The sequence below is a fragment of the Dermochelys coriacea genome, chromosome 6 (genome assembly GCF_009764565.3).
Source record: "Dermochelys coriacea isolate rDerCor1 chromosome 6, rDerCor1.pri.v4, whole genome shotgun sequence".
Classification (NCBI taxonomy): Eukaryota; Metazoa; Chordata; order Testudines; family Dermochelyidae; genus Dermochelys; species Dermochelys coriacea.
This window is the reverse complement of record NC_050073.1, coordinates 1,912,979-1,940,973: the sequence shown is the minus strand read 5'-3', so window position 1 is coordinate 1,940,973 and position 27,995 is coordinate 1,912,979. Positions and strand designations below refer to the sequence as shown.

The window sequence follows — 27,995 nt, the reverse complement described above, 5'->3', positions numbered from 1 at the left end:
TTCATTATATTATATTATTACCTTGTTTTCTGCCACTCCCCTATTCGGGGGTCAGTAACTCTTATGGCAATAGAATATAATTATAATATACTAGCAAATGTTTTGATTTAAGTACTAGTGAAAGCATTTTGCGTGTATTGTATTGTTACATTATATTACGATAATAACAATATAGTTAAATATTTTGACTGCATGTGGACATCCCCACGTGTCCTACCATGGATTTTGCTTCTTCCATTGTCCTAAAGGAGCTCCATGAATATTCAGAGTGGGCTTTGATGAATAGATAACAACCTGCTTTCCCCCCGCTGGCAGGATTTCCCGTTCCCAAACCGGCTGTGATCTCCTGGATGGAGCGCGAGGAAGAACCATGCGACCCAGATCTCCAGGGCTCTGAGGAACAGGAGATCCCAGGTAAGGAATGAGTGACACCAACTTGGAGACCATAGAGGAGTGAAGGGAAAAGCTGGGATCCCAGCAAAGCTGCCAAGAGCCCCCCTCAGTTCTTTCTCATCTTCTCCAGCGGGTGTCCTGTCATCATGGCAGGCGTCACTTCCGGTTTCCACCTGCCCTGCCTGACCCTGGCCGGACCCCTCGCCTCCCCCAGCCTTTCTCTGAGGGCTCCGTGGGCCACTGGGGCAGAACCGACCCCTTCTCTCCCCTTGGGACAAGAGACTCAGACCCCAGGGTGATGGGTAATTTACAAAGATGGGTGTTTATGGGGATGGAGGACGGGATGGATGGAGATGTGGGGATGGAAGGATGAAGGAGGGATGTGTCTGGGAATGGTTTTGTATGGAGATGGATGGATGGTTATGCATGTGGATGGATGCCTGTATGAGTAAATGGGGATGGATGAAGGAGGGGTGTGTGAGGGGACGGAGGGATAGAGGGGTGTGTATGGGGATGGAGGGATGTGGGCAGGAATGGATGGATGGCTAGGGGGTGTGTATAGGGATGGAGGGATAGCTGGGATGAGGACAGGGAGGGATGGATGGATAGAGGGGTGTGTATGGAGATGGAGGGAGGGATGGATAGATGGGATATGTACTGAGATGGATAGGTGGGAGGATGGATAGATAGAGGGATGTGGGGGGGGATGGAGGGAGCAGGGGTGTGTATGGGGATGGAGGGATAGCTGGGATGAGGACAGGGAGGGAGGGATGGATAGAGGGGTGTGTGTGGGGATGGAGAGAGGAGGGGTGTGTATGGGGATGGAAGGAGGGATGGATATGTACAGGGATGGATAGGTGGGAGGATGGATGGATAGAGGGGTGTGTGTGGGGAGGGAGGGAGCAGGGGTGTATATGTGGATGGAGGGATGGATGGGTAGAGGGGTATGTATGGGGATGGAGGGAGGAATGGATAGATGGGATATGTACAGGGATGGATAGGTGGGAGGATGGATGGATGAGGACAGGGATGGAGGGATGGATGACTAGAGGGGTGTGTATGGCAATGGAAAGATGGATGGGTGTTCATGGAGATGGATGAAATGAGGGGTAGATGAAGGGGTGTTTATGGGGATAGATGGGATGAATGGATGGAGGGGTGGGTGATATTTATGGGAATGGAGGGATAGATGAGTGTTTATAGAGATGGGTGGGTGGGTGTTTATGGGGATGGAGAGAGGGATGGATGGGTGTTTATGGGGATGAATGGAGAGATGGATGAGTGGGTGGGTGTTTATGGGGAGAGAGAGATGAGTGGTGGCTGTTATGGGGAGGGATGGGTGGGTGTTTATAGGGATGGATGGGTGGGTGGGTGTTTATGGGGTGGATAGATGGAGGGGCGGATAGATGTGTGGGTTTTTATGGGATGGATGGATGGAGGGATGGATGCGTGTTTATGGGGTGGATCGATGGATGGGTGGGTGTTTATGGGCGGGATGGATGGAGAGATGGATGGGGGAGTGGGTGTTTGTGGGGAGGGATGGGTGGGTGGGTGTGTTTTTATGGGGATGGATAGAGAGATGGGTGGGTGGGTGTTTATGGGGATGAAGGGATGGGTGGGTGTTTGTGGGGATGGAGGGATGGATGAGTGGGTGTTTGTTGATGGGGAGGGATGTATGGGTGGGTGGGTGTTTATGGGGAGAGACAGAGAGTTGCGGGGAGTCTTGCCCCTCAGTCTCGGCCCTCTCCCCATGCCCTGTGTTGGTGGGAAGCCCCTCTTGGGTGTGGGAGCGAGCCCTGCCTGCACTCTGCTGTCTCTCTCCCAGCAGGTGACGGGACGGCGAGCGACAACGAGGAAGAGGAGGTGGCCGAGCCTTCCCGGCAGGAAGAAGAGTCTCCAGGGCCGGAAGCCCCCAACCGCCCCGACTGGGCCGAAGCCTGCGAGAGCTTGTGCCGGCCCCCACAGCGGGGGGGCCGCTGGGGCCCGTATGCCCGACGGCGGCGCGTCAGCGCCACCCCCCGGGCCGAACCTCGCTTCTTCGACTGCCCCGACTGCGGGAAACGCTTCACGCTCAGCTCCCACCTCATCCGGCACCAGCGGGTGCACACCGGTGAGCGCCCCTTTGCCTGCGGGGTGTGCGGGAAGAGCTTCTCGCAGCGCTCGGACCTGGGCCGCCACCAGCGCACCCACACGGGCGAGAAACTCTACCGCTGCACCCAGTGCCAGAAGAGCTTCAGCGAGAGCTCCCACCTCATCCGCCACCAGATCATCCACTCCGGTGAGAAGCCCTTCAAGTGCAACGTCTGCGGCAAGAGCTACGGCGACAGCTCCTACCTGGCCGTCCACCAACGGGCCCACACCGGCGCCCGCCCCTACCGCTGCCCCCTCTGCGGCAAAAGCTTCGGACGCAGCTCCACCCTCATCCGTCACCAGCGCGTCCACGCGGGCGACGGGACGCCCCCGGAGGGCCAGCCTGCCCTGCCCGGGCCCCCACCAGCCCCGCGGCCCAATGCCCGCCACCTCCGGATAGTGGGGTGGCAGTGGGGTGTGGAGTGAAGGGGGCGGGCTGGGAGGGGGGGCTAGGGAGCAGTCAGTCGCTGTTGGGGGGTTGGTTACCATGGTGGCTACAGAGGGAATTAGTGCATGCGTTACCCTGGTGATTGGTCACTGTGGAGGGGATTGGTGGGTTGGTTGCCATGGTGGTTGGTAACTAGGGAGGAGATTGGTGGGTTGGTTACTGCAGTGGTTGGTCACTACGGAGGGTATTGGTGGGTTGGTTGCTATGGGGTGGCTGGTAACTAGGGAGCAGATTGGTGGGTTGGTCACCACGATGGTTGATCGCTAGGGTGGGGATTGGTGGGTTAGTACCATAGCGATTCTAGGGAGGGGATTGGTGGGTTGGTTGCCATGGGGTGGTTGGTAACTAGGGAGCAGATTGGTGGGTTGGTCACCGCAGTGGTTGATCACTAGGGAGGGGATTGGTAGGTTAGTACCATAGCGATTCTAGGGAGGGGATTGGTGGGTTGGTTGCCATGGGGTGGTTGGTAACTAGGGAGCAGATTGGTGGGTTGGTCACCACGATGGTTGATCGCTAGGGTGGGGATTGGTGGGTTAGTACCATAGCGATTCTAGGGAGGGGATTGGTGGGTTGGTTGCCATGGGGTGGTTGGTAACTAGGGAGCAGATTGGTGGGTTGGTCACCGCAGTGGTTGATCACTAGGGAGGGGATTGGTAGGTTAGTACCATAGCGATTCTAGGGAGGGGATTGGTGGGTTGGTTACTGCAGTGATTAGTCACTAGGGTGGGGGTTGGTAATGCAGTTACCATGCTCACTGACCACTAACAGCAATTGGTGGGTTGGTTCCCATGGTGGTTAGTTGCTAGAGAGAGAATTGCTGATTTGGTTAATAAGGATGATGGGTCACTCTTCAGAGAGGGAGGGGATTGGTGGTTTGATTACCAGGGTGATTGTTGCTAAGGAGTTGATTGGCGATTCAGTTACTAGGGGCTACTGGTCACTAGGGAGCGAGTAGATTGATGCTCTGTTTACTAGGTGTGAAATATTGTTCGGGGGCGGGGGGTGTTTGAGGCTTAAGGAATTAAATTTGGGTGATGGGGGACTGATTTTGGTACTCCCCAAACCTTTGTAGCATTTAATTATGGTGCCCAGGGGGTTCATACCCAGGAACCCCCCTCATCCCAGCTCACCAGGAACCCCACCAACACCACTGCCCACTTCCTAGTGCCCAAGACATGGGGCACCCCATTCCTTCAGATCTCCCCATCTCTGGGCCTCTGCTTGGTTCAGAGGGGAGGGAGGTGGATTGACAACCTCGGGACATGGGGGGCGCATGAGGCAGGATAGACTGATGCCCCCTCGTTCGGGGCAGCGTCCGCAGCATTCGCCAATTTCAGAACCAGCCGCTAGGACAGAACAGGAACAGACGTTTCATCAGGGAGACGGGGCTGTCAGGCGCCCGGGTGAATCCTGTCCCTGGAGCACTGAGACACCGCGGACTCCACACGGCAACGGGGAAATGGATGAGAACAAATATCTTCCACTTAGAGAGTCAATGGGGCCAGATCCCCAGGCGGGGTCACTCGGCTGCAGCTCCATTGGGGTCATTGGGGCCAGATCCCCAGCTGGCATCACTCGGCCGTAGCTCCAGTGGGGTCAATGGGGCCAGATACCCAGCTGGGGTCACTCAACCATGGCTCCATTGGGGTCAATGGGGCCAGACCCCCAGCTGGGGTCACTCGGCCGTAGCTCCATTGGGGTCAATGGGGCCAGACCCCCAGCAGGGGTCACTCCGCTGTAGCTCCACTGGGGTCAGTGACACCAGCTGGGGATCTGGCCCCATTGAGCCCAGTGGAGCTACAGCCAAGTGACAGCAGCTGGGGGTCTGGCCCCAATCGGCCATGACTTCAGTGGGGTCAATGGGCCAGATCACCAAGAGGTGTCACTCAGCCGTCGCTGTCTCAGAGTCAAGGCTGGTTGACGGCAGCTGGCCATGGATCCTGGAAGTTCTCAGATCTTGTGACACTATAACACGACTGACCTTTATATTTATTGATGGTTCCCGTCCCCCTCCCCCCAGCGTGCCCTAGGTTTGTCTAACTTAGATTGTAAGCTTACTGGGGCAGGAACCTTTTTTTTTTTTTTTTAGACCTCTGTACGAGCACCGTGCAAAGCCGCGGGGCTGGGGAAATGTTTAATAATAATAATAATAATAAAAACCTAACGAGGAGTCATCTCACAGCACCTCCGTGGCCGCGCCGATCTACACCCAAGCCAACGGTCCTCAGACCGGGATTGGGGACGGCCCGTCGATGGATCCTCGGTGGTTTGGAGTACCTGGTTTCTACGGTGTCTGTTGCTGATATGCAATCCAGGGGTGGGTAGCCATGTTCCTTTGTTGGGTCATGAGCCGGGACTGAACCTGCCGACGGAAAAGCATGAGCCTTTGCTCATTGAGCTATAGGATCAGATGCTATTGCACAACGGCAGGGCCCATCACTACAGAGAGGCATACAGTGTCATTGCGCTCGCTTATCCCATTCCTCCCCGAGCTGGCCAGTCCCCCTAAACCTGGACCTAGATCAGTGCTGGTGTCCCGTAGATGGGAGAGGCCCCATGTCCCCATTCCGCACCTACTTGAGCCAGCCAGTCCCCTGCCTTGGGGCAGGATGAGAGCCGGCGGCCCCTAGAGGGAAAAGGCCCCGTGTCCCGTTCCCCACCCCCCTGAGCCAGCCAGTCCCCTGCCCTGGGGTGGGATCAGAGCCAGTGCCCCCTAGAGGGGAAAGACCCCATGTCCCATTCCCCACCCTGGGTAGCTGCAGTAACCAGAGGCATTTCTGCTTTGACCTGAGGATGACCAGTCCAGTAGAGGGTCAGGGGTGTGAGGGTGTTGTTATTGTGCCATGTGGCCAGGAGGTGGCCATGCAGACTCACCCATAGCCCAGAGCATTATTCTAATCCCCTGCGCTCATCCCTTTGGGGTGAGCGGTTCACGATGGACCCTCACATGCTGGAGAGGTGACTCCAGAAGAGCTGGGAGCCAGGACTCCTGAGTTCTAGCCTAGCGCTGGGAGGGGATTGCTCTGAGGGCGTGTCTGTGAGGCAGTCTAATTTATTAATACAGCAGGGGGAACTGAGGCAGGGACAGAGGGGCACGGAAAGAACTCAGGAGTCCAGACTCCCTGCTCTAACCTACTAGGTCCTCCAGAGCCAGGCAGAGAACCCAGGAGTCCTGGCTCCCAGCCATCTAAATAGTTCACTGAGTGAAATGTAAAGTAGGAGCTAGATAGCACGGCAGACTAACGGCCTTCCAGTCTGCCTACCAGATGCTTTCCCATCCGGTGCCCAGCTGGCGTCTTGGACACCTGCCTCCATCCGCCATCTGGGGCTGGATTCCTGGAAAGAATAAACCGTGACCTATTCCAGTTAGACCAGTTCCACCAGATGACTTGCCTGCCCAGTGGCGCCCCCCTATGGGGAAAGGCCTTGGCTCCCATTACACCCCCCCCACCAGTCCCCCGGGGCTGAATAGGAGCCGGCACCCCCTAGAGGGGAAAGGCCCCATCTCCCATTTTTCTCCCTGACCACCGCAGATTCTCTTCCCAGGATCTCGGCCTCCTTTTATGCCCCGTTGTGTTTCCATTCCCCACCAAGGCAGGGTTACGAAAAGGAAATTATCTAGAATAAATATAGGCAAAGAGCAAGGGATGGGGAAAGTGAGGGGACTCTTAGCAGGTGCTAAATTCCAGGCAGAGAGGAAGGGACCCAAGTGGCCGGGTGTTAGCAGGACTGAATTGTTTGATTATACCCCGTCATAAAACACTTCATGATTTCCGGCTAGACCCTGGGAAAGTCTCTCTTTCCTCTCGTTGACCATCTAAACTCTCCCAACTGGCCTGTTTGTAGGTGATGTGCATTCTGTCGACTCTCAGCCTGTGCCCAAAATTGTAGCAGCTGTGGACAAAACTTGAGCAGATTGTTGGTTTTGATATTGGGAATGGAACCCAGGAGTCCTGACTCCCAGCTCCGACTACTAGACCCCACTCCCCATCCAGAGCTGGAGATCAAACCCAAGAGTCCTGAGTCCCAGCCCCTCTGCTCTAACCACAAGACCCTACCCCCCTACTGGAGCCAGAGATGGAACCCAGAGGTCCTGATTCCCAGCACCCCCTGCTCTGACCCACTAGACCCCACTCCCCTCCCAGAGCTGGGGCTAGAACCCAGGAGTCCTGGCTCCCAGCCCCTCCTGCTTTCAGCTGCCACAATTTTCCCATCAGTGTGGGAGTGTGTGGCAGGGAAGGAAATAATTCTGTATTTGATGTCAGTGGGGGGTCTGTGACAGGGTGTGGGGAAGACTGGAAAGTGACCAATATGTAAATGATAGGACAAGACCAGGTTGCCTTGGGGCTTTCAGTCCTGGACATGGGAGTGTCCTCACTCTAACTGGAAATCATCCACCAGTCAGAGGAAACCACCATGCCTGGGATGGTGAAGGATTTACCCCCCTGAGCCTTCACAGGCAGACATGTGCCTCATTTCCTTTCTTCACCATGAGCAAAAAAATCGTGGGTCTGTGTTGACCCCAGTAAGGTCGGGGGGGCTACCGGGCTAGAGGTCTGTGTTTGTGAGAAGAATAGAACTGGTGCTGGAAATAAACTATCTCACATATAAAGGTGACTCTTGGGTTTCTTATTTGTTCCGCTGGGGCCTCTCAATCCTGACCCAAGGCTCTCCCCACTCTAACCTACTAGGCCAGGGGTGGGCAACCTTTTTTGGCCCGACGGGCACATTGGGGTGGGGAAATTGCATGCAGTGCCATGAATGTAGGGCTGGGGCAGAGAGCTGGGGTGCGGGAGAGGGGTATGGTGTGCAGGAAGGGGCTCAGGGCAAGGGGTTGGGGCAGAGGAGGAGTGCAGGGTGTACAAGGGGACTCAGGGAAGGGGGTTTGGGGTGCAGGAGGGGGTTCAGAGTGCAGAAGGGGGCTCAGGGCAAGGGGTTGGGGGTGCCCGGCAGCACTTACCTGGAGCAGCTCTGGGGTGGCAGCGGCTGGCACCACACCCCTGGGGTAGAGGGGGCAGAGGGCTCCGCACACTGCCCTTGCCTGTGGGTACTTCCCCTGAAGCTCCCATTGGCCCCGGTTCCCCATTCCCAGCCAATAGGAGCAGCGGGGGGGGGGGGCTGTATGCCTGTAGGCGAGGACAGCGCACAGAGCCCTCTCCCCCCCCACCCCAGGGGCCACAGGGACGTGTTGGCGACCCCTTCTGGGAGCGGTGCGGGGCCCATGGCACCACAGGGGTGACAATCCCACGGGCCGGATCCAAAGCCCTGATGGGCTGGATCCAGCCCGTGGGCCATAGTTTGCCAACCCCTGTACTAGGCCCTACTCCACTCCCAAAGCCAGGAATAGAACCCAGGAGTCCTGGCTCCCACCCCCTTTCCTCTGCTGGATTCTTTCCAGCCCCCCAGCTTGCTTTGTGGCTGGAAACCCAATCTGGCGAGGACGTGCAGAGATGCCACTTGCCATTGGCTGGCACTGGCTGGGCACCTATTATGTCTGTCACAATGGGACCCCTCCCTGCCGCCCCCCTCACCCCTCCCCCAGCTCTCACCGCTTCTCATCCCACATTTCTGCCTTGAGGGAAGGGTCCTGGCCACCGGTGCCCCCTTGTGGGGTGGGTTGAGCCCTCCACTTGCATCTGCCCAGGGGCACCGTGCTCAAGGCTGGCCGAGGGGCCTGTGGGTCCTGGGGCGATCTGGGGGAGGGGCACCTAGGGATGAGAGGAGGGGTGGAATGAAGAAGGGGGATTGGCGGCGTGGCGCTGGGGATGAAAAGCCATAGGACCGGAGAAGGGACAGAGAAGGAGGAAGAATCTGCAGGGTTAGCTCCCCCGCCCCCGTCCCACCCCATGTGGCTTTGGGACTTTCAGGCTGGGGTGTGTCCATCCCCCAGACACAGTCTCACTTTCCCATTCCTTCATTCCTTCCTTCCCTCGCACGAAACAGAGCCATTTCGCAATCCCAACCCACACACCTGCAATTCCCCCCCCCACGACTCCCTGCCCCATGTCACACCCTTCCCCATTCCCCTCTCCCTTCCTGGAAACAGAGTCCAGGAAACCCAGGTGCCTTCCCCGCTCCCACCCTGCTCTTGGCAGGAGACGTGTGCCCTCGTGAGGAGGGGGGGTGGGACAGGGCCCGGCCTGCCTATAAAGCAGCCACATCCCCTAGGGCTCAGGTAGCAGAAGAGACCTGGCCCCAGAGGACCCCTGGGAAGCTCCCAGCACAGACAGAGAATTCAGTGGGGCAGGTGCTGGGATCAACCACGAAGTGGCAAGAAGTGGAGGTGCTGGGATTGGCCACTAAGAGGCGACAGGAGACCGTTCTGGGATTAGCCACTAGGGGGCAAGAAGAGGCAGTGCCAGGATCAGCCACTAGGAGGCAAAGGAAATAATTTGGGGGGCCACACCCCTGTTGGCACCCTCTGGATGCCAGGGCTCCAGTTATGCCTCCCACTCTAGGTAAGTGCCCCTGCACCAGGCCCCTGGGGCGGATTTAACTGAGCTTCGAGCCCCCCTGCTCTAACCAACTACACCCCACTCCTTTTCCAAAGCCGGGGATGGAACCCAACAATTCTGGCTCCTAGCTCACTAGACCCCACTCCCTTTCCAGAGCCAGGGATGGAACCCAAGAGTCCTGTCCTGCCCTACTCTAACCACTAGACCCCACTCCCTTTCTAGAGCCAGGGATGGAACCCAGCAGTCCTGGCTCCCAGCCCACCCCGCTCTAACCCACTAGATCCCATTCCCCTCCCAGAGGGTAATATACAATGCACAGTCTCCAATCCGGACAGGTGTGGAAATCCTGTTCTGGATTTAGTTACTCCCTGTCAATCTGCCCATTGACAGCTGCAGGAGCCCAGCCGGGAGAGTCACAGGGAAATCCCGGAGTGGAGTTTGGCTCTGCACTGGATTGGGGACCCAGAATGCAGACTAAATAGCAGAGTGGCCAGATAGGGATTCCATCAAGGGGCAGAAGGCTGGTATAGCCCAGAGCTAGGGGCAGGTGGAAGAGGCTGCTGGGGGAGGGGCCTCTCATAGCCCAGAGCAGAGGGACTGTGCGGGTGGTGGGATCCCAAAAGTGGAAGAAGAGACTGCCATAGCCAAGAGCAGAGGGATGGTGGGAAAGGTGGGATCCCAGCAGAGGACGAAGTGGCCACCATAGCCCAGAGCAGATGGATGGTGGGGGTGGTGGGATCCCAGCCGAGGAAGAAGTGGCTGCCATAACCCAGAGCAGAGGGATGGTGGGGGTGGTGGGATCCCAGCAGAAGCATGTCTCAGGCTGAGGGAGGGTGCTGTGACAGGCCAGGCCAGTGGCTGACTCCCCTACTAAGCCTCTTCTCCATGCTACTCTTGCAGCCCAGAATCTGCTTGTGTCCCTGGCCCTGGTCCAGCTGGCCCGGCCTGACCCCAATCCCAGTGCTACTACCATCTCTCAGACCTACAACCTGGCCCGACTGCTGCAGGCCAACACCACGAAGCTGCTCAACACCTACGTGAGTGCTGGGCCCCCAGGGGAGGGGCTCGGAGGCCTCTAGGGCCATTCATGGGTAAGGCTGCGTGTCTGTCACAGAGGTCATGGGGTCCATGACTTTCCTTCCCCTCCATGACTTCTGCAGCAGCAGCAGTTTGGGGGAGGGAGGGGGCTCAGGGCTGGGGTAGGAGGCTGGGGTGCAGGGCGGTGCTTATCTTGAGAGGGGGGGCTCCTTGGCTCCCACTGGCATGTCCCAGCAGCTCCTAGGAGGAGGGGCCAAGGGGGCTCCACGCACTGCCCGCATTGGCAAGCACTGCCCCCGCAGCTCCCATTGGCTGCCGTTCCCGGCCAATAGGAGCTGCGGAACCAGCGCCTGTGGCAGGAGCAGTGCGGAGCCCCCGGCCCTTCCGCCTAGGAGTTTCAGGGACATGCCGGTCAGAGCCGGGGAAGGGAGCACACCAGCCCTGCCAACCCTCCTTCCCACAGCACCAGCAGGGTCCAGTGGCCATGTGCCACTGCCTGGCTCCCTCCCATCCAGCACCAGTGGGGGTCTTGGGCCACCCCTGCCCAGCCCCCATGGCCCCCCGGCCCTAGTTTTAGTTAGGGGTATATAGTAAAAGTCCTGGACAGGTCACGGGCTGTGAATTTTTGTTTACTGCCTGTGACCTGTCCATGCCTTTTACTAAAAAATACCTATGATTAAAATGCAGCCTTATTCATGGGTCAGAAGGTCTGGGTTCGACTCTCTCTAGCCAGCACCCCTAGAGGCGGATAGGCCCCCTGTCCCATTCCCCGCCCCCTGAGCCAGCCAGTTCCCCACCCGGGGAAGACACATATGCATGATTTAATCCAGTCTCTTGGTGAATCCTCTAGTGGCCTTGTCCTTCTGTCGAGAGCCTTCATCCCCTGACAATGTGGGGTGGTGGTGGGGGGTGGTGGTCATGTTTTGGCCGCCCCACCTGGGGCCCCTTGGCATCAACGCCAAGCTGGAAGACACCAGCTCAGGAATTCACGCCCAGCTGAGCACCCAGCCAACATGCTCTCTGTAGCCTGGACCCCAGCCAGCAATTCCAGAGCTGGGGTGGTGGTGCCAGGTGGTGATGGGGTAAGGTCTACGCCCCCCCTCCCAGCCCCATGGAAATCCCCCCCAGAGGACCCAGCTCTCTCCCCCTCCCATTCTACCTCTGCATGGCTACGCAGTCCCCGTTCCGAGGATGAGGAATTGGGGGGTGGCGAGGGAGGAGGTGGGGTCTCTGTGGGGAGGGAATGGGGAGATTTGAATCAATCTTGGGTGGAGCTGTGGGAGGGGGACAGGAACTGAGGGTAGGACAGAAGTCGTGGGGGGTAAGCTACTGGGGGAGGGCAGCACATGACCTGACCCCCCCTTCTCTGTGTCTCCCCCCAACAGCTGAACACCCAGGGCTCCCCATTCAGTGACCCCGGTTTCAGCGCCCTGGGGCTACGGTGGGCAGGAGTGCCGGTGGCCACCTTCCCGTTCCTGGCCTGGCGCACCATGGGCGACGCGGAGCGGCTGGTGCAGAACTACGGGGCGTACGCCACCTTTGACGCCTTCCTCCAGCTGGTGTGGGATGACCAAGATGAGCTGTGCCCCGACTGCTCTGAGCTGCTGGCCATGCTGGGCACTGCCCGGGCCCGGACGCGAGGTCTCCTGGCCAACCTGACCTCCATTATGGCTGCCATGGGCATCCCGGTGCCCCTGGCCACAGACCCCTTGACCTCAGAGGCAGCCGGGGTGGGGGCATTTGAGAAGAAGTGTCGGGGCTACGTGGTATGCCGGGAATTCCATGGCTGGGTGGACCGGACTGTGCGTGACTTCACCCTGCTCAAGGCCAAGTACCCGGCCTAGGGGGCGTCGCCACGCCAGGCACTGTTGTGAGCATAGAGACCGGACCATACATTTCCTGTTAGCCTAGAGGATGCTTCCTGTTGGCTGGGCCAATGCACTTTCTGTTGACTTATAGACCGGGCCATGCACTTCCCGTTGGCTGGGCCATCGATTTCCTGAGATCCTATAGACGGGGCCATGCACTTCCTGTTGGCCTAGTGGATAGCCAATGCACTTCCTGTTGGTCTAAGGACTGGGCCATGCACTTCCTGTTGGCCTAGAGGATGGCCAATGCACTTCCTGTTGGTCTAAGGACTGGGCCATGCACTTCCTGTTGGCCTAGAGGATGGCCAATACACTTCCAGTTGGCTTGACCATGCCCTTCCTGTTGGCCTCTGCTTCAGGGATTCATCATGTGCAGGGGGCCCAAATAGGATTGCTGGTCTACTGGCTAGGCCACGCACTTCCTCTGGGCCTGAAGGACAGCTGTTGTGCTTCTGGTTGCCCAATGTGGCACATGCACTTCCTGTCCTAAGTTTCCTATCAACCTTATTTCCTCCCCTCCATAACAGGGATAAATGAGTCCAAAGGTGGGGTTTTTGTTGTTGTTTTGCTCAGGGTCAGTAGATTTCTTTCCTCACAGCAGCTCTGGCCCAAACTGAGATGGAGAAAGTTTCATTTGTGATAGATGTGATGATAATTATCAGAACAATGCCCAGCTTTTATCGAGTGCTGGTCATCCATAGATCTCAAAGTGCTTCACAGGGGAGAGCGCTATTTTTACCCCACGTTTACAGATGGGGAAACTGAATCACCGGCAGGGGACAGTGATCTGCAGAGCCAGAAGTAGAACCTAGGAGTCCTGAGGTCCATGGCTTCAAGTCCTAGGCCACAAAATCCATTACGTGTGTGTAAAGAATATTAATGGATCACTTGATGATTCCCTGCTCTGTTCATTCCCTCTGGGGCACCCGGCCTTGGCCACTGTCGGAAGACAGGATACTGGGCTACATGGACCTTTGGGCTGACCCAGTCTGGCTGCTCTTATGTTTGAATATATATTTTAAAATCCCATTGTATTTATGTCCAAAAGAAACATTTATCTGGATTATTTATATTATTTAACAGACGCATGAACGTTGACTTGAATTTGGGGCTTCTAATACTTTGGACACTTCTTGAGTCCTGGTCAAGACAAAATTACCGTCAGTTTACTGAAGGGAACCAAGAGAAATGTTCAAGAAGCACTTTATAAAGTGACGTGAGGTACCGAGGTGGGAATCCAAGCCAGTGCTTAAATGCAGCTGCCTCTGGGATGGAGCAGCGGGGAAACAGCTGCTCAGGAATGCTCCATAAGGATGTTGCAAGCCCTCACATCTGATGCCTTAAAAATCATGGTCAAGTCTTGCTACCTGTGGCATTTCCTTGGATCCTGTATTAATTTATTGACTTGTGGATGTCGCTGCTTGATTGTTACAATAAGCCTAGATGCTTCTACTGTCCAACACTTCTCTCTCTACGTTGTGTATCTGCTCAGGGCTGTTATTCCAGTGGTGGGTGCGTAGCAGCCCAGTTAGAAAGAAGGTTGTCTGCCTTAAAAACATGGGCTACTTCTGTCTGAGCTCAGGGGAACCTCCATTAGCAGTATGGGGAATATGAAACATAATGGAGCAATTTTGATTCTAGCCAGTAGAGGGCCGTAGTCTCTCTCACATGCATACACAGAGAGACGCAAATACAGCCCCACTTCCCTCCACCGGGGGCAGTGCTGGAATTCCTGTAAACTCTTCCCGTCTCTTTCTCTGCAATTGCATCACAGGAATTTCGGTAAAACTGGTTTCTTCGACACTCGATAAAAGCTCTGGTTTTTCTGAGATAAAACGCTTGTGTTGGGATCTCTCCCTGGCTCTGGGAGGGAAGGGGGGCTGGTGGGTTAGAGCAGTGGGGGCTGGGAGCCTGGACTCCTGGGTTCTCTCCCAGCTCTGGGAGGGGAGTGGGGTCTAGTGGATAGAGCAGGGGGGGCTGGGAGCCCGGACTCCTGGGTTCTCTCCCAGCTCTGGGAGGGGAGCGGAGTCTAGTGGTTAGAGAAGGAGGGGCTGGGAGCCAGAACACACTCGTGCCCCCAGCAGCAAACTCCCCACACTTTGAGCTTCTACTAAAAATACTTTATTAATTATTAATAATAATTACACTGTGTTTTCTGGTAAGAACATACCACAGTATGAACTACAGTTTTTTGGGGGATGGGGGTGGAGGGGGGGGTCAAAGGCCCTCCCATCACCTCCACATATATGAGTGGGGGTCCCCCACTATAGTGGGGGGCAGAGGGGACTCCTCCTAACCCCTCTGCATAAACCAGGGGGGAAATGTCTGTATTGACAGGGAGGGAGGAGTTGGGGACGATCCCCCGCCAGAGTTCAGCAGGGCAGGACCCCTTCGGGGAAGTGTGTGTATGTGGGATCCCCTCCCCGCAACCAGGGCAGGAGTTGGGGGAAGGGAGACCCCCAAGGAGTTTGCAGTGAGGGGTGGAGAGGAGAAGCTGTGAGAGTCAGAGGTTGGAGCAGTAGGGGCAGAGGGTTGGGGGGGGCAGATGGGGGAGCAGGAGGTTTCTTGGGGAATGGTTGGGGCAGGGGTACTTGGGGGCAGATGCAAGGGGGGTTTGTGTGAGAGGCAGGGATTATCTGAGCGGCAGATGGGGGGCAGGACCTGGAGGGTGACAGGGGCAGGGGATATCTGGGGGTCAGGAGCCAAGAGTTCCCAGGGGAGACAGGTGGGGGGGCAGGGGTTGCTGGGGGGCAGAGGGGAGGATGGGGGCACTCACAGCGGGTACTTGGTGTGGAGAAGCCCCAGCGCCTCGTGGCTCCGCCTGGCCCAGTCCCGATGCAGCCGGCACACGTGGTACCCGCTCAGCTTAGCCAGGAAGGCGCTGGTGGCAGGGCCACCCAGGCTGGAGGAAGGAGGCGGGGGGCCTGACACCCCCAAGGCGCCCATGATCCCCTCCAAGTTCCCAGCCAGCCCCCGGCACTGACGGGCCGCGGCCTCCAGCTGCCGGTGCAGCTCTGAAGCCAAAGGGTTGAGGTCGGCCTGCTGCCGCCACACGGAACCCAGGAGTCCGGGCAGGGTGGCATAAGCCACGGCAAGGTGCCAGAGCCTTTTCTCATTGCTCAGTGCCAGCCAGGCCTCGGGGGGGACAGAGGGCGAGGTCAGCCCGGGGACTGCCATGGCAGGGGGTTGGAAATCTGGACTGCTGAATGGCTCTCCTTGTTGACGCACCTGGAACAGAGAGACACTGAGTCAGGACTCCTGGGTTCTATCCACAGTTCTGTAAGGGGAGTGGGGTCTAGAGGTTAGAGCAGTCGGGACTGGGACCCACAGCTCCTGGGTTCTAGCAGTGGCTCTGGGAGGGGACTGGGGCCCCAGGAAGCTGTCTGAAGCATTTGAGCTGTAGGAGCAGCAGTGAAATCTGTGACAAATTTAATGCTTGAATTGCCGTCATTAGGTTCAAGAGTTAACAGCTATTTGGGCTGCACGGGGCAGCTTCCCCCACTCATAGCCATCATGCCAGGCTGTCCGCAGACTCAGGCGGATGTCATGGTTTCACTCAGGATCCCAAAGGGCGTCTCACCAGCAGGGGACAGAAGGTGATGGTCTCCCCTGGGATTGAAGCCAGGGAATAGAAGAAAACCTTGCGGGCAACAGTGTAACTGGGGGCAGCGAGACACACACCCACACACACAGAGGACTCTGACCCCTCCAGCAGGGGGCAGCACTACCCCCCTCGCCAATGCTCACATATTCTGCCAACAGCTGTTCAGAGCGATGCTTCAGAAGCACCGCCAGGCTGTGTGTCTGCTTGATCTTGGTGGCTACCTCTTGCTGGGAGAGGGACGAGGGCGAGGAGGCGGAAGACAGCGGGTTGGCTCGATCCACTGGAGAGAGGAAGTGAAGCAAGGGTTAATTCCGCTCACGCCCCGAGCCGCAAGCCTTTGGCACGCGCTCCTGGGTTCAGAAGCCACCTCGAGAGAAAATTCATCTTGGGAAATTCCGCCCTCTCCCCCTGGAAAAATACTTCTGAGATGCGGCCACCTCTGGGGCGGGGCAGCTGGAGAAGAGCCCCACACAACAATTCCTTCCATCTGCCTGCAGCACAGCGCCTCCTAGCATCACACGGGGACACTGGGGCCTGTACTGACTGTCCGGGGGGGGGGGAATACCCCCTACTGAGCCTCCTACCCCATAGCACAGCTCCCCCTAGCACCGCTCGGGGGCATTGGGGCCAGCACTGACTGTCCAGGTAGAACACCCCCTGCTGACTCATTCCCCTGCCAGGTGTCAGATGCACCCCACCCCATATTGTCCTCAATATTTTACCTCCAGGCAAGCACCAGAGATCCCATTGTCCTGACCCAATGCACCAGAACGAGCAGCGGCTCCCTTGGAAGGGAGGAAAAGTCACAACAAAGCTGGGGAGAGAACCCAGGAGTCCTGGCTCCCAGCCCCCCTGCTCTAACCCACCAGACCCCACTCCCCTCCCAGAGCCCCCCTGTCTAACCCCCCCCTTTTTATTGATCTCAGAGCATGATAAGCTTCTGCCAGGCAGTGCCCATGCCCGCCCCCACTCTCAGGTCACATCCCAGCTGTCAGCCCCCGCCCGGCCAGGTTCCCAGCCTGACTAGCTACGGGGATGTCCCAATGGCCTGAGAACCTTGCCAGCCCCAGCCCTGCAGGAGGGTGACGCGGGCACTGCAGTGGGTACCTGCCCAGGCCAGAGGAGCTGGCCAAGGTAGAGAAGAGGACTCCTGTGGAAGTGCCATTGCTTGAGACCCTTCTCCACCTTGGGTGATGCCAATCTCCAGGGAGGTGTGTCACCACTTCATGGGTTCTCTCCCCAGCTCTGTGAAGTCTAGTGATCAGAGCAAGGGGGGCTGGGAGCCAGGACTCCTGGGTTCTATCCCCAGCTCTGGGAGAGGGGTGGGGTCTAGTGGGGGGGGGCTGCATATCAGGACTCCTGGGTTCTCAAAAAGGGAATATGGCCTACTTGTTAGAGCATATATAAGCAACATCCCCTGTGCCCTCCCCGCCAGGATGGAAGAAACTGAGAGCGGTCGAGTGGGTCTTCCACCAGCCACAGCTCTGCAGATGCCCCTCAGTCCTGATCCCCAGCCTTGGGTGGTCGCGTTGGTGGGTCTCGATGAGCACGTCACGGGCTTTGGGTTCAAGACCTGACCGTGCTCGTCACGCTCTGTCCCTACCCAGATTCCTCTGGCACCCAAAGCTCCACCAGTCAATCATTAGCTAGGGGCCACCCCACCCTAGAGATGGAGCCCGGAGGAGCCGCCAACCAGGCAGGTGGCTGGGCAGACAGCAGAGTCCACGTTGCCCCTCTGGCTTGCCCTGCAGGGACATCTCCAGGGCAGGAGCTGGTGGGTGGACAGAAGTGGGTTAGCTCTGTGGAAGGGAAGATGAGGGGGAAGATACAAGAAGATGTGGGGGTGGCGCCCAGAAGTATAGAGTGGTGGCAAGGGTCTGGAGAAGTTTCTACAGGGGACAGGGTCCTCTTGGAGTTCCTCAGCTCTTGGCACGTACCCCAGCCGTGGTTGCCCCCAAACTGTCTCTATCTCCCCTCAATTCTTACCCACCCCCGAGCCCTCCTCAGGGAAACCAGGCCCTCACCAGCCCACACCCCGTCCCATCTAAACGCTTACTCCCACCCCCAATTCAGTACTTCCACCATGCAAGCGGACCCAGGAATGACCCCGGACCCAGGAATGTCCCCCAAATAAGGGGGGACTGAGTCATACACAGTCTATGGGGATGGAGTCCCCCATATGGAGTCTATGTGTATGGAGTCCAGAACCCAGGAGTCCTGGCTCCCAGCCCCCCCTGCTCTAACCCACTAGACCCCCCTCCCCTCCCCTAGCCAGGGAAAGAACCCAGGATTCCTGCAGCTACCCCAGCTCTAACCCACTAGACTCCAAATCTCACCCAGGGCCAAGGACAGAACCCAGGAGTCCTGGCTCCCAGCCCTCCCTGCTCTGACCACTAGACCCCACTCCCCTCCCAGGGCCAAGGAAAGAACCCGGGAGTCCTGGCTCCCCTACCTGTCAGCACTTCCATGCTGTCCCAGCCGTGCGCACTTGTTGCTGTCCCGCAGAGGCCAGGCTGGGGGCGGGGGCCCTGGGTTTATATCCCCTCCCCGCCCCCGCCCCGGACCCGCGTGGATGCCAGGAGGCTGAGCTCAGCGCTAGCCCGGCCTGGAGCAGCCCCAGCCCGGGCCGGGGGTGTGTGTGTGTGTGGGGGGGGGTGAGCAGCCCCTGGAGGTGGGGGGAAGCGGGGGGGTTGCTTTTTGCTCTGCTCCCCCCGCCCGGGACCCGTCCCTCCATGTGTTGGCGAGGGGGACGGGACAGCCTCGGGCATAAACACATTCCTGAGCCGGCTTAAAGGGGCCGCGGTGCGCCCCAGCCGGAGGGGGGGGGGCGGGCGGCGGGCGCTGTGTGTCCCTCACTGCGCCCCTCTGCGCCTCCCTGCCACCCCCTTCTCTAGCTACCCCTCCCCCTCTATCGTACCCCGCCCCCTCCATCCACCCCAACCCCCTTCTCTAGCTACCCCTCCCCCCTCCCCTCTCTATCGTACCCCGCCCCCTCCATCCACCCCCATCCCTTCTCTAGCTACCCCTCCTCCCTCCCCTCTCTATCGTTCCCCTCCCCTCCATCCACCCCCACCCCCTTCTCTAGCTACACCCTTCCCCCTCCCCTCTCTATCCTACCCTTCCTCTCCATCCACCCCAACCCCTTCTCTAGCTACCCCTCCCCTCCATCCACCCCCACCGCCTTCTCTAGTTACACTCTCCCCCTCCCCCACCCCTCTCTATCGTACCCCGTCCCCTCCATCCACCCTCACCCCTCTCTATTTTACCTCTCCCCCTCCATCCAACCCACACACCGCTCTCTAGCTAACCCCCTCCCCCTCCACCCCTTCTCTATCTTGCCCCACCCATCCATCCACCCCCCACACCACTCTCTAGCTAACCCCCGCCCAATAATCCCCCCATCCAGCCAGCCCCATACACCCATCTATCACCTTTGGGGGGAGTGGGGTCTAGTGGGTTAGAGCACGGAGGCTGGGAGCCCGGACTCCTGGGTTCTCTCTCTGGCTCTGGGTGGGGAGTGGGGTCTAGTGCTTAGAGGGGTGGGGGAGGCTGGGAGCCAGAATTCCTGGGTTCTCTCCCCAGCTCTGGGAGAGGAGTGGGGTCTAGTGGTTAGAGGGGTGGGGGAGACTGGGAGCCAGGACTCCTGGGTTCTCTCCCCAGCTCTTAGTACATTTAACTCCTTTCTTCATGTCCCTCACTCCTTATATGACCCAGATGTCTCTGTGTAACATCACAGAGACAACCCCGCTCCCCCCGCAACTATTGCAAGATGTTTCATGATTTTTCAACGTCTCTTTATTTGTGAAACGTGCAGGGACGAGGGGCAGAAAGCTACAAGGGCCACCTAAGCTCCCGGCTGACCCAGCTCTGCCCGGGCCCCTCACTCCCAACCCGCCCCCCCCCGCCAGTGCCGCCCCCCCCCACTTCGGCCCATAGCAGGTTGGAGATACCTTCCCTTCTGAGGCTGAGGTCATGGTGAGACCCCCCCCCACACACACACCTCCGGTGTGAGTCAGCGACAGCACAATGAGCTCAGTGTAGACATCCGAGCCCCTCCATTGTAATCCCTTCCAAGCCGCTTCCAGGATTAACTGTGGGGGTGGGCGTGGGAAAGGGGTGGGAGGCTGGGAGCCAGGACTCCTGGGTTCTCTCCCTGGCTCTTGGAGGGGAGTGGGGTCTGGGGGGGTTAGAGCAGGAGGCCTGGGAGCCGGGACTCCTGGGTTCTCTCCCTGGCTCTGGGAGGGGAGCGGGGTCTGGGGGGTTAGATCTGGGAGCCGGGACTCCTGGGTTCTCTCCCTGGCTGTGGGAGGGGAGTGGGGTCTGGCGAGTTAGAGCAGGGGGGCTGGAACCCGGGACTCCTGGGTTCTCTCCCTGGCTCTGGGAGGCGAGTGGGGTCTGGCGGGTTAGAGCGGGGGGGGGTGCTGGGAGCCAGGACTCCTGGGTTCTCTCCCTGGCTCTGGGAGGGGATTGGGGGTTGGAAGCCAGGACGCCTGGGTTCTCTGGCACGCGATACAACTCCCCTCCCCGAGATAAGCATAGAATCCTGGCCCCCAGCTCCTCTGCTCTAACCCACTAGACTCCCCTCCAAGAGCTTGGGAGAGAACCCAGGCGTCCTGCCTCCGACCCCCCGCCCCTGGCGGTTCCTCTGCCCCCTCCCGCGGCAGGCCCCAGCTCTGCTCGCGGAAGCCGGGGAGTTTTGCTTCCGCTCCGCCCTTTCGCAGCGAGCTGAGCCGAGCCGAGCCGAGCTGCGCTCCGGCCTGGCCCCCAGGACCGGGTCCGCCCGTCCGGACAGAGGGACCGACACCCCGCCGGGAGGGGGGCAGGGATCCATAGGGGGGATAAAGGGGGGCAGAGACAGGGAGGGGAGGGATAGGAGCGGGGGGGGGGGCGATAGAAGCTGGGGGGGTGTCTGTGGGGCCGCAGCGCTAGGTCCCAGCCAGGCAGCCAGCGGGGGAGAGGTGGGCGATCGCTGGTTACAGGGGTAGGCGTGTGGGGGGCTGGATGGACGGGTGGCTTGTTAGACAGACAGACTCCGAGTGAGCCTCCTCTCGGGTTCCCCCACCCCTGGTGTCGTTCCCCTCCGCTGCCCCCCCGGCGCCGTCCCCATGTCAGGGCGCACGGTGCGGGCCGAGACCCGCAGCCGGGCCAAGGATGACATCAAAAAGGTGATGGCGGCCATCGAGAAAGTGCGCAGATGGTGAGTGGGCAACGGGATGGGGTGGGGGTGTGTGCCACCCAGAAGTGGCTGCATCTCAGTGCCAGGTAAACCAGCGCCCCATGTGGCGTTGCTGGACTGCTGTTCCCCCAGCTGCCCCACCCCAGAAGTGGCTGCATCTCCCTGCTGGGCGAGCCATCCCCGTGTTTAAAGTAACACCCTGTGACTAAATGCAGGCTCAGGATCTTAATGATAACAATTAATTGTTATTATTCCATGGGTTTATTAATTATTTTGTTTATCGTTCACCTCCTTTTTTCTATGGAAATTGCTCCTGAGACATGAATGGCTGTCAAATTATTTACCCTGGCTTAGATAATATGTGTGACACTGATCAGGATAACAGCTTACTACTGTTGCTGTTTAAAGGAGTCTCTGCTTTAACTCAGGGGGTAGAAGGATGCGGTGTGAGGGTTTCATCCCTCATGACAGGGGATGATAAGCTACCACTGCTCCTAGCTCAAGGCCTGGCCTCTTTAGCTCTGCACAGAGGATAGCAACTTCCCAACTCAACTAGCTAAGGACATCAGTCCTTTAGCACTGCCTAGTGGATAATAACCTACTACTTCTGCTAGTGAATGGCCTTACAATCAGGTTGATGGGGGAGAATCTCTGAAGATTTTGGGGGTGGGGGAATCTCTGGAGGGCTATAATCCATCCCATTCAACTCCTCATCTCCCCCACCCAGGGAGAAGCGCTGGGTGACTGTGGGTGACACGTCTCTGAGGATCTACAAGTGGGTGCCCATTGTGGACCCCCGGGATGAGGTGAGAGAGGGGCTGAGTGCAGGTCTGCCCCAACCCTGGCCCCCGCATCTGTCTGTCGCTCCCGGGCTCCCCTCACCCCTCCTTTCCAACACCCCCCGTTTGGAGGCCATCTTTACCCTTCCACTCTCTTCCCTTCCCTGCAGGAGAAACGGCGACTGGCCAGCAGTGGGGAGCGGCACAAGGGCCGGGAGAGAAGGGGGCGTGTGCCCAGCCCCCGGGCCAACCCTGCCCTCCTCATGCTGGACCTGAACGGTACGTTGCTGGCTGGGGAGGGGACCCAGGCATCCGGGACAGCCATGCGTGGCATTGGATCCTCAGGGGCTCCCACAGCATGGCCAGCTCAATGAGGCATGAGAATTCAGGATGGGCAATGGGACTCAGGCAGAGAGATTAGGGTTAGGAGAGCCCGCTGGGGTCATCTAGTCCAACCCCCTGGCGAGATGCAGGATTTGTTGTGTCTGAACCATCCCAGACAGGTGGCTCCAGCCTCGTTTTAAAACCCTCCAGTGAAGGAGCTTCCATGACCCTCCCTAGGCAGGTCGTGCCACTGTCCCCCTGTTCTTACCATCAGGATGGGTTTCCTGAGATTTCATCTCAATCTGCTCTGCTGTAGTTTGAACCCACGGCCTCTTATCCTGCCCTCTTTGCCAACTTTTCTCTGTCCTTTTTATGGCAGCCTTTCAAGTATTTGAGGACCGTCCCCATGTTTTCCCCTCAATCTCCTCTTTTCCAAACGTACCCAGGTCCTCCAGCCTTTGCTCAGGTGGCTTGCCTCTCATTCCTTTGATCATCTTTGTCACTCGCCGCTGGACCCTTTCCACTTTCTCCACATCCTGTCTATACACCGGTGCCCAAAATTGGACTCAGTCCTCTAGCTGAGGCCTAACCGGTACCATCCCCTCCCGTGACTTGCAGGCTATGCTTCTGTTAATTGCATTTGCTTTATTTATTTATTTTTTAGTTTTTGCAACAGCATCACATTGCTGACTCATGCGGAGGTTGTGATCCACCACGACTCCCAGATCCTTCCCAGCAGGGCTGCTGCCAAGCCAGTTACCCCCCATTCTGTTTGTGCATTTGGTTTTTCTTCCCTAGGTGTAGCACCTTACATTTGTCTTTAGAATCATAGGGCTGGAAGGGACCTCGGGAGGTCATCTAGTCCTGTCTCCTGCACTCAAGGCAGCATCCTGACCATCCCTGACAGGTGTTTGTCCAACCTGCTCTTAAAAATCCCCAATGATGGAGACTCCACAGCCTCCCTAGGCAATTGATTCCAGGCCTTAACCACCCTGACAGCTAGGAAGTGTTTCCAAATGTCCAACCTAAACCCACCTTGCTGCAATTTAAGCCCATTGTGTCTTGTCCTATCCTCAGAGGTTAAGAAGAACAATTTTTCTCCCTCCTCCTTGTAACAACCTTTTACATACTTGAAAACTGTTCTCATGTCCCCTCTCAGTCTTCTCTTCTCCAGATTAAACATACCCAGTTCTTTCAATCTTCCCTCACAGCTCATGGTTTCTAGACCTTGAATTGTTTTTGTTGCTCTTCCCTGGACTCTCTCCAATTTGTCCACATCCTTCCTGAAATGTGGTGCTCAGAACTGGACACAATACTCCAGTTGAGGCTGTATCAGAGCAGAGGAGAGTGGAAGAATTGCTCCTCGTGTCTTGCTGACAGCACTTCTGCTAATACAGTCCAGAAGGATGTTCCCTTTTTTTGCAGCTATGTTACACTGTTGACTCATATTTAGCTTGTGACCCACTATGACCCGCAGATCCCTGTCCTCAGCACTCCTTCCTGGGCAGTCATTGAATTTCATTCTGTATATTAAATTTCATTCTGTCTGTGGCCCAGTTTTCCAATTTATCAAGATCCCTCTATGCTCCAAAGTGTTGGCAAGCGTTGTGTCATCTGCAAATTTGACCAGTATGCTCTCTATTTTTACAGCCAGGTCATTAGTAAAGATGTTAAACAATGCTGGACCCAGAACAGATCTCTACGGAAACCCGACATCATTCCGTTAATAGTTACTCAACCAATTATGTATCCACGTAATGGTATTTGTGTTGAGCTTGCATTTTCCCAGCATACTTATCAGAATGTCATGTGGGACTGTGTCAAAAGCCTGGCTGAAATCCAGTTATATTATGTGCACCGCATTCCCCCTATCCACTTAGGGTGACCAGACGTCCCGATAAAATCAGGACTGTCCTGATTTTTAGTGGTCTTTGTCCCGTGTTCCGATCGATGCACGGTTGGGATGCCATTTGTCCCGATATTGCGGCTTTGGCCACTGCAGTGGGTTTTTTTTTTGTTTTTTTTTTTGTTTTTTGCTTCGGCAACTCCGACTGTTTTTTTGTTTTTGTTTTTGCTTCCCCCATGTGTCCCAATATTTTCTCCATTACATCTGGTCACCCTATATCCACCAAACCCGTTAGCCTGTCAAAGAAGGAAATCAAGCTGGTTTGGCAGGATTTGTTCTTGGTAACTCCATGCTGGCTGCTTGCGATCACCCCGCTCATCCTCCCAGGTATTCATAGATTGAAGGCTTTATACATTTCTCCAGCAGCTTCCCAGGTATCGAACTCAGGCTGACTAGTCTCTAGATTCCCGGCTCCTCCTTTTTAAAGATGGATGCTTCGCTAGCCCTTCCGGGACCTCTTCACTCATCCCTGAGTTTGCAAATGTTATTGCCAGTGGCGCCAAGAGGTCTTCAGCTAATTCTCCTCATCCCGATCTGCAGCCCGTGTCATTTTGTGCATGAGGGCTGCAGCAAAGTAGACATTGAGCAGCTTTGCCTTCCTATCGTCTTCCGTTGCCAGCTCGCCATCTTCCACTGAGCAGCGGATCTGCACCGTCCTTGGTCGATCTTTTTTGTTTGACATATTTGAAGAACCTCTTCTTGTCTCTAGCATTCCTTGCCAGCTGGAACTCATTCTTTGCCTTGGTCTTCCTGATTTTGTCCCTACACGCTCCTGCGGTTCCCATGTAGACCTCCTGCATGACATGCCCCTCCTGGCTATATCCCGTTGGGGCTTTCGGATGCTAAAAAGCTCCTTGTGCAGCCACCTGGGCTCTTCTCTTTCCTCTGCATCAGAACAGCTTGATGTTGAGCCTTTAGTATTAAATCTTTTAGGAACTGCCAGCCCCCTTCGATTCCTTTTCTTTCTAATTGGTCTTTCCATGGGACACGGCCTGCCATTTCTCCGAGTCGGTGGAAATCTGCCTTTCTGAAGTCCAGGGTCCTTGTTTTGCTGTTCTCAGGCCCGACTTTCCACAGGATCTTGAAATCTGTCGGATCCTGATCGCTTCCTCCCAAATTCCCGACCACCTTCACGTAGGCAACTCATTCATCCCTCTGGGTCCAAGCTAGCTCCAAACTGGGTGGACCCCAAAGTTGTTTCCTCAGCTGTCTGGATCAGAAAGCTGTCCCCTACCCACGCAAAGAATTTGCAGGATGTAGTATGTTTTGCTGCCACTGTTTTCCAGCAGATAACAGGGGAGTTAAGCTCCCCCGTTAATACCAGCTCAGGTGTGCCCTCATCCGGGAGGGCAGGGCAGGACTCTGACCCCCCCAAGATTGAGGAGATGAGACCCAGGTGTCCAGAATGGGAATGGACATTTGGGATGGCACCATAAGAGTTCACCTCAAAGGGCCCCTGGGGATCAAGGGGATGGGACCCAGGCATCTGGGATGTCCGTGCTCCCAGCCTTCAGGGGATGACAGGATGGGACCCAGGCGTCTGGGATGGCAGTGGGCCCAGCATGTCTGGAGTGAGAGGATGGGACCAGGCATACGGGATGACAACGCCCCAAGCCTCCAGAGGAGTGAGCGATGGGACCCAGGCATCCGAGACGGCTCTCTCCCCTTTGCAGATGAGAACAGCAACCAGAGCTCATTGTCTGAGACCTCCCTGGCCAAGGGGGGAGACACAAGCTCCAGCCCCACCCCCGACCGCAGCCAGACGGCGACCCCCACCCCGCTGGGGGAACTGAAAGCGGAGGACTCGCAGCCCCCCATGCTGGGGCAGGAAGGGGGTAAGTGCCATGGTGGTGCTGGGGTGGAGGGAGGCCATGTTCCCAGCCTCCAAAGGAGGGAGGGAGCGAGTGGAACCCAGGAGCCCGGGACCCTCAGCACTCCTAGGACGTGAGAGAATCCAGGGTAGCATCACTTCAAGGCCCAAGGGAGTGAGGGGATGGGACCAAGGATGGCCATGTTCCCGGAGGGCTACAGCAGAGGGGTGCTGCATAGGATTACTGGGGGTGAGCTGGCACCAAGGACCTATAACCCCAGGGTACTCCCTTGTCTTCATTCCTATCTGGGTGCAGACTCTGGGGTGTTGCTGCTTGAAGGGACGGATGAGCCCCCCATGCTGACCAAGGAGGACCCTGTTCCAGGCCTACTGGAGTCACAGGTGCAGGGGGAAATTGAGGGGTGAGGGGCATGGAGGTGGGTTGAGTGTAGATTGGGGAATGCATGGTGGGGGAAAATGCATGGAGGAGTGGAATTGAAGGATGTATGGAGTTGAGGTGTTGGGTCAGGTGCATGGGGGTGAAGGGTACGTGGGGGTGGGTTGAGTGGGGTGGAGATTGGGAGGTGGATTGGGTGGAGGTAGGTCCATTGGCAATGGTTGGGTTGCGTGGAGGTTTGGTTGGGTTGGGTGGAGGTTGGCCCATTGACAATGGTTGGATTGGGTGGAGGTTGGGCCATTGTCAATGATTGGGTTAGGCAAGGGTTGGATTGAGTTGGGATGAGTGGAGGTTGGGCCATTGGTGAAGTTTGGGTTGAGTTGGGTTGTGTCAAGGTTGAACCATTGGCAAAGGTTGGGTTAGATGGGTGGAGGTTGAGCCACTGCCAATGATTGGGTTGTGTGGAGGTTGGGTTGGGTTGGGTGGAGGTGGGGCCATTGGCCCGCAGGTCTCATTGCTTATGTTGGGGTGGGTGCTTACCCATGGCACAGGAGAAAGTAGGGAGGTTGATGGGGATCTCTGGGTGGGATCGAGGCTGGCATACCAAGGTTGCTGGGGGTGTCCATCCCCCAGGCTGCTCTCTCTCGAAGTATAACATCCCTTCCTTGTTTCCCCAAAGGGGCAAGAGGATGCACCCCCCTTTGAGATGGCCCCAACCTTCCCGCAGCCGGTGCTGGAAGAAGAGGATGATGAGTCCATGGGGGCACCTCCCCTGAAGCGCATCTGCCCCGAGGAGCAGGAAGTGGGTGCCCCCCACTCCCCATAGACCTAGCCTCGTCCCTGCCTTCTCCCTGGCTGGAGAGCATGGGGGGGCAGAGGGGGAGCGGGGCAGGAGGTGAATCATGCTTGCCAAATGCAAAAGGACCAAAGACACTTTGAAGAGGATGTTGAAGAGGATGTTGGCGTTGGGTCAGGACTCCTGGGAGGGGAGTGGGGGCTGGTGGATTAGAGCAGGGGTGGGCGTGGGGCTGGGAGCCAGGACTCCTGGGTTCTATCCCTTGCTTTGAGAAGGGAGTGGGAGGAGATGGGACGTGGCTAGGGAGAGATGGGCAGCATCCCCTGATGCCAGACTTTGAGGGGGCCTGGGTGAATTTTACATTCTCTGTGTATATACGTATTTTTTTGGTCTGAACAATACACTTTGCTATTAAACTGCTAATGTGACTCTGTGCCAGTCATTGAACAGCAACCCCATGCAGCCTCAGCCCTCTTGAACCAGGTGAACGTCTCTGCACGCCAGCACTGAGATGCAACCACGTCTGGGGTGGGACAGCTGGGAAACAGCCACACAGCGATGGAGCAGGGGGATGACTCCCCCGTTGCTTAAAAACAGAGCTCTGGTGTCCCCATCTGGGTCTGTTCCAGAGGATGGGGCTGTATCTGGGCTATAACGGAGGCCTCCTACAATTCCATGAACAGGGCCCACCTCTGCACTCATACTACCAAGGTTCGAGGGAAGGCTGTACCCCAGTCTGGTGTCTGGTGGGTTAGAGCAGGGGCAGCTGGGACTCCTGGGTTCTATCCCCAGCTCTGGAAGGAAAGTGAAGTCGTGTGGGTCAGAGCAGGGGCGGGATTGGGAGTCAGGACTCCTGGCTTCTATTCATACA

General features: G+C 57.3%; 3 protein-coding genes across 4 annotated transcripts in view; 2 read left to right on the top strand and 1 right to left on the bottom strand.

Moving 5' to 3' along the window:
- Nucleotides 1-27,995, top strand: part of LOC119856829 — a 58,278-nt gene that overhangs the window by 12,525 nt on the left and 17,758 nt on the right. Inside the window, exons 6-17 of the mRNA XM_043516072.1 lie at nt 316-414; nt 2,219-2,945; nt 9,404-9,429; nt 10,327-10,463; nt 11,850-12,295; nt 20,601-20,710; nt 21,049-21,133; nt 21,840-21,918; nt 22,062-22,170; nt 25,795-25,956; nt 26,248-26,333; nt 27,008-27,130. Coding sequence (XP_043372007.1) covers nt 316-414; nt 2,219-2,945; nt 9,404-9,429; nt 10,327-10,463; nt 11,850-12,295; nt 20,601-20,710; nt 21,049-21,133; nt 21,840-21,918; nt 22,062-22,170; nt 25,795-25,956; nt 26,248-26,333; nt 27,008-27,130 — 2,189 coding nt within the window. The remainder of the gene's footprint in view (nt 1-315; nt 415-2,218; nt 2,946-9,403; nt 9,430-10,326; nt 10,464-11,849; nt 12,296-20,600; nt 20,711-21,048; nt 21,134-21,839; nt 21,919-22,061; nt 22,171-25,794; nt 25,957-26,247; nt 26,334-27,007; nt 27,131-27,995) is intronic.
- CTF1 (cardiotrophin 1) lies at nt 14,438-18,644 on the bottom strand. Of its 2 annotated transcripts, XM_038404809.2 has the most exons (4): nt 18,389-18,644; nt 16,659-16,721; nt 16,080-16,216; nt 14,438-15,560 (listed from the first exon to the last, which is right to left on the bottom strand). In XM_038404809.2, exons 1-4 carry the CDS (start codon nt 18,402-18,404, stop codon nt 15,105-15,107), a joined length of 672 nt encoding a protein of 223 aa, XP_038260737.1. In that variant the 5' UTR covers nt 18,405-18,644; the 3' UTR covers nt 14,438-15,104. The 2 variants fall into 2 exon arrangements, with proteins under 2 accessions (XP_038260737.1, XP_038260738.1); XM_038404810.2 differs by lacking the exon at nt 16,659-16,721 and having other exon boundaries at nt 18,389-18,616.
- Nucleotides 20,636-27,547, top strand: BCL7C (BAF chromatin remodeling complex subunit BCL7C). The gene is made up of 6 exons (XM_038404808.2): nt 20,636-21,133; nt 21,840-21,918; nt 22,062-22,170; nt 25,795-25,956; nt 26,248-26,333; nt 27,008-27,547. The coding sequence occupies exons 1-6, from the start codon at nt 21,042-21,044 to the stop codon at nt 27,152-27,154; spliced, it is 675 nt and encodes a 224-aa protein (XP_038260736.1). The 5' UTR covers nt 20,636-21,041; the 3' UTR covers nt 27,155-27,547.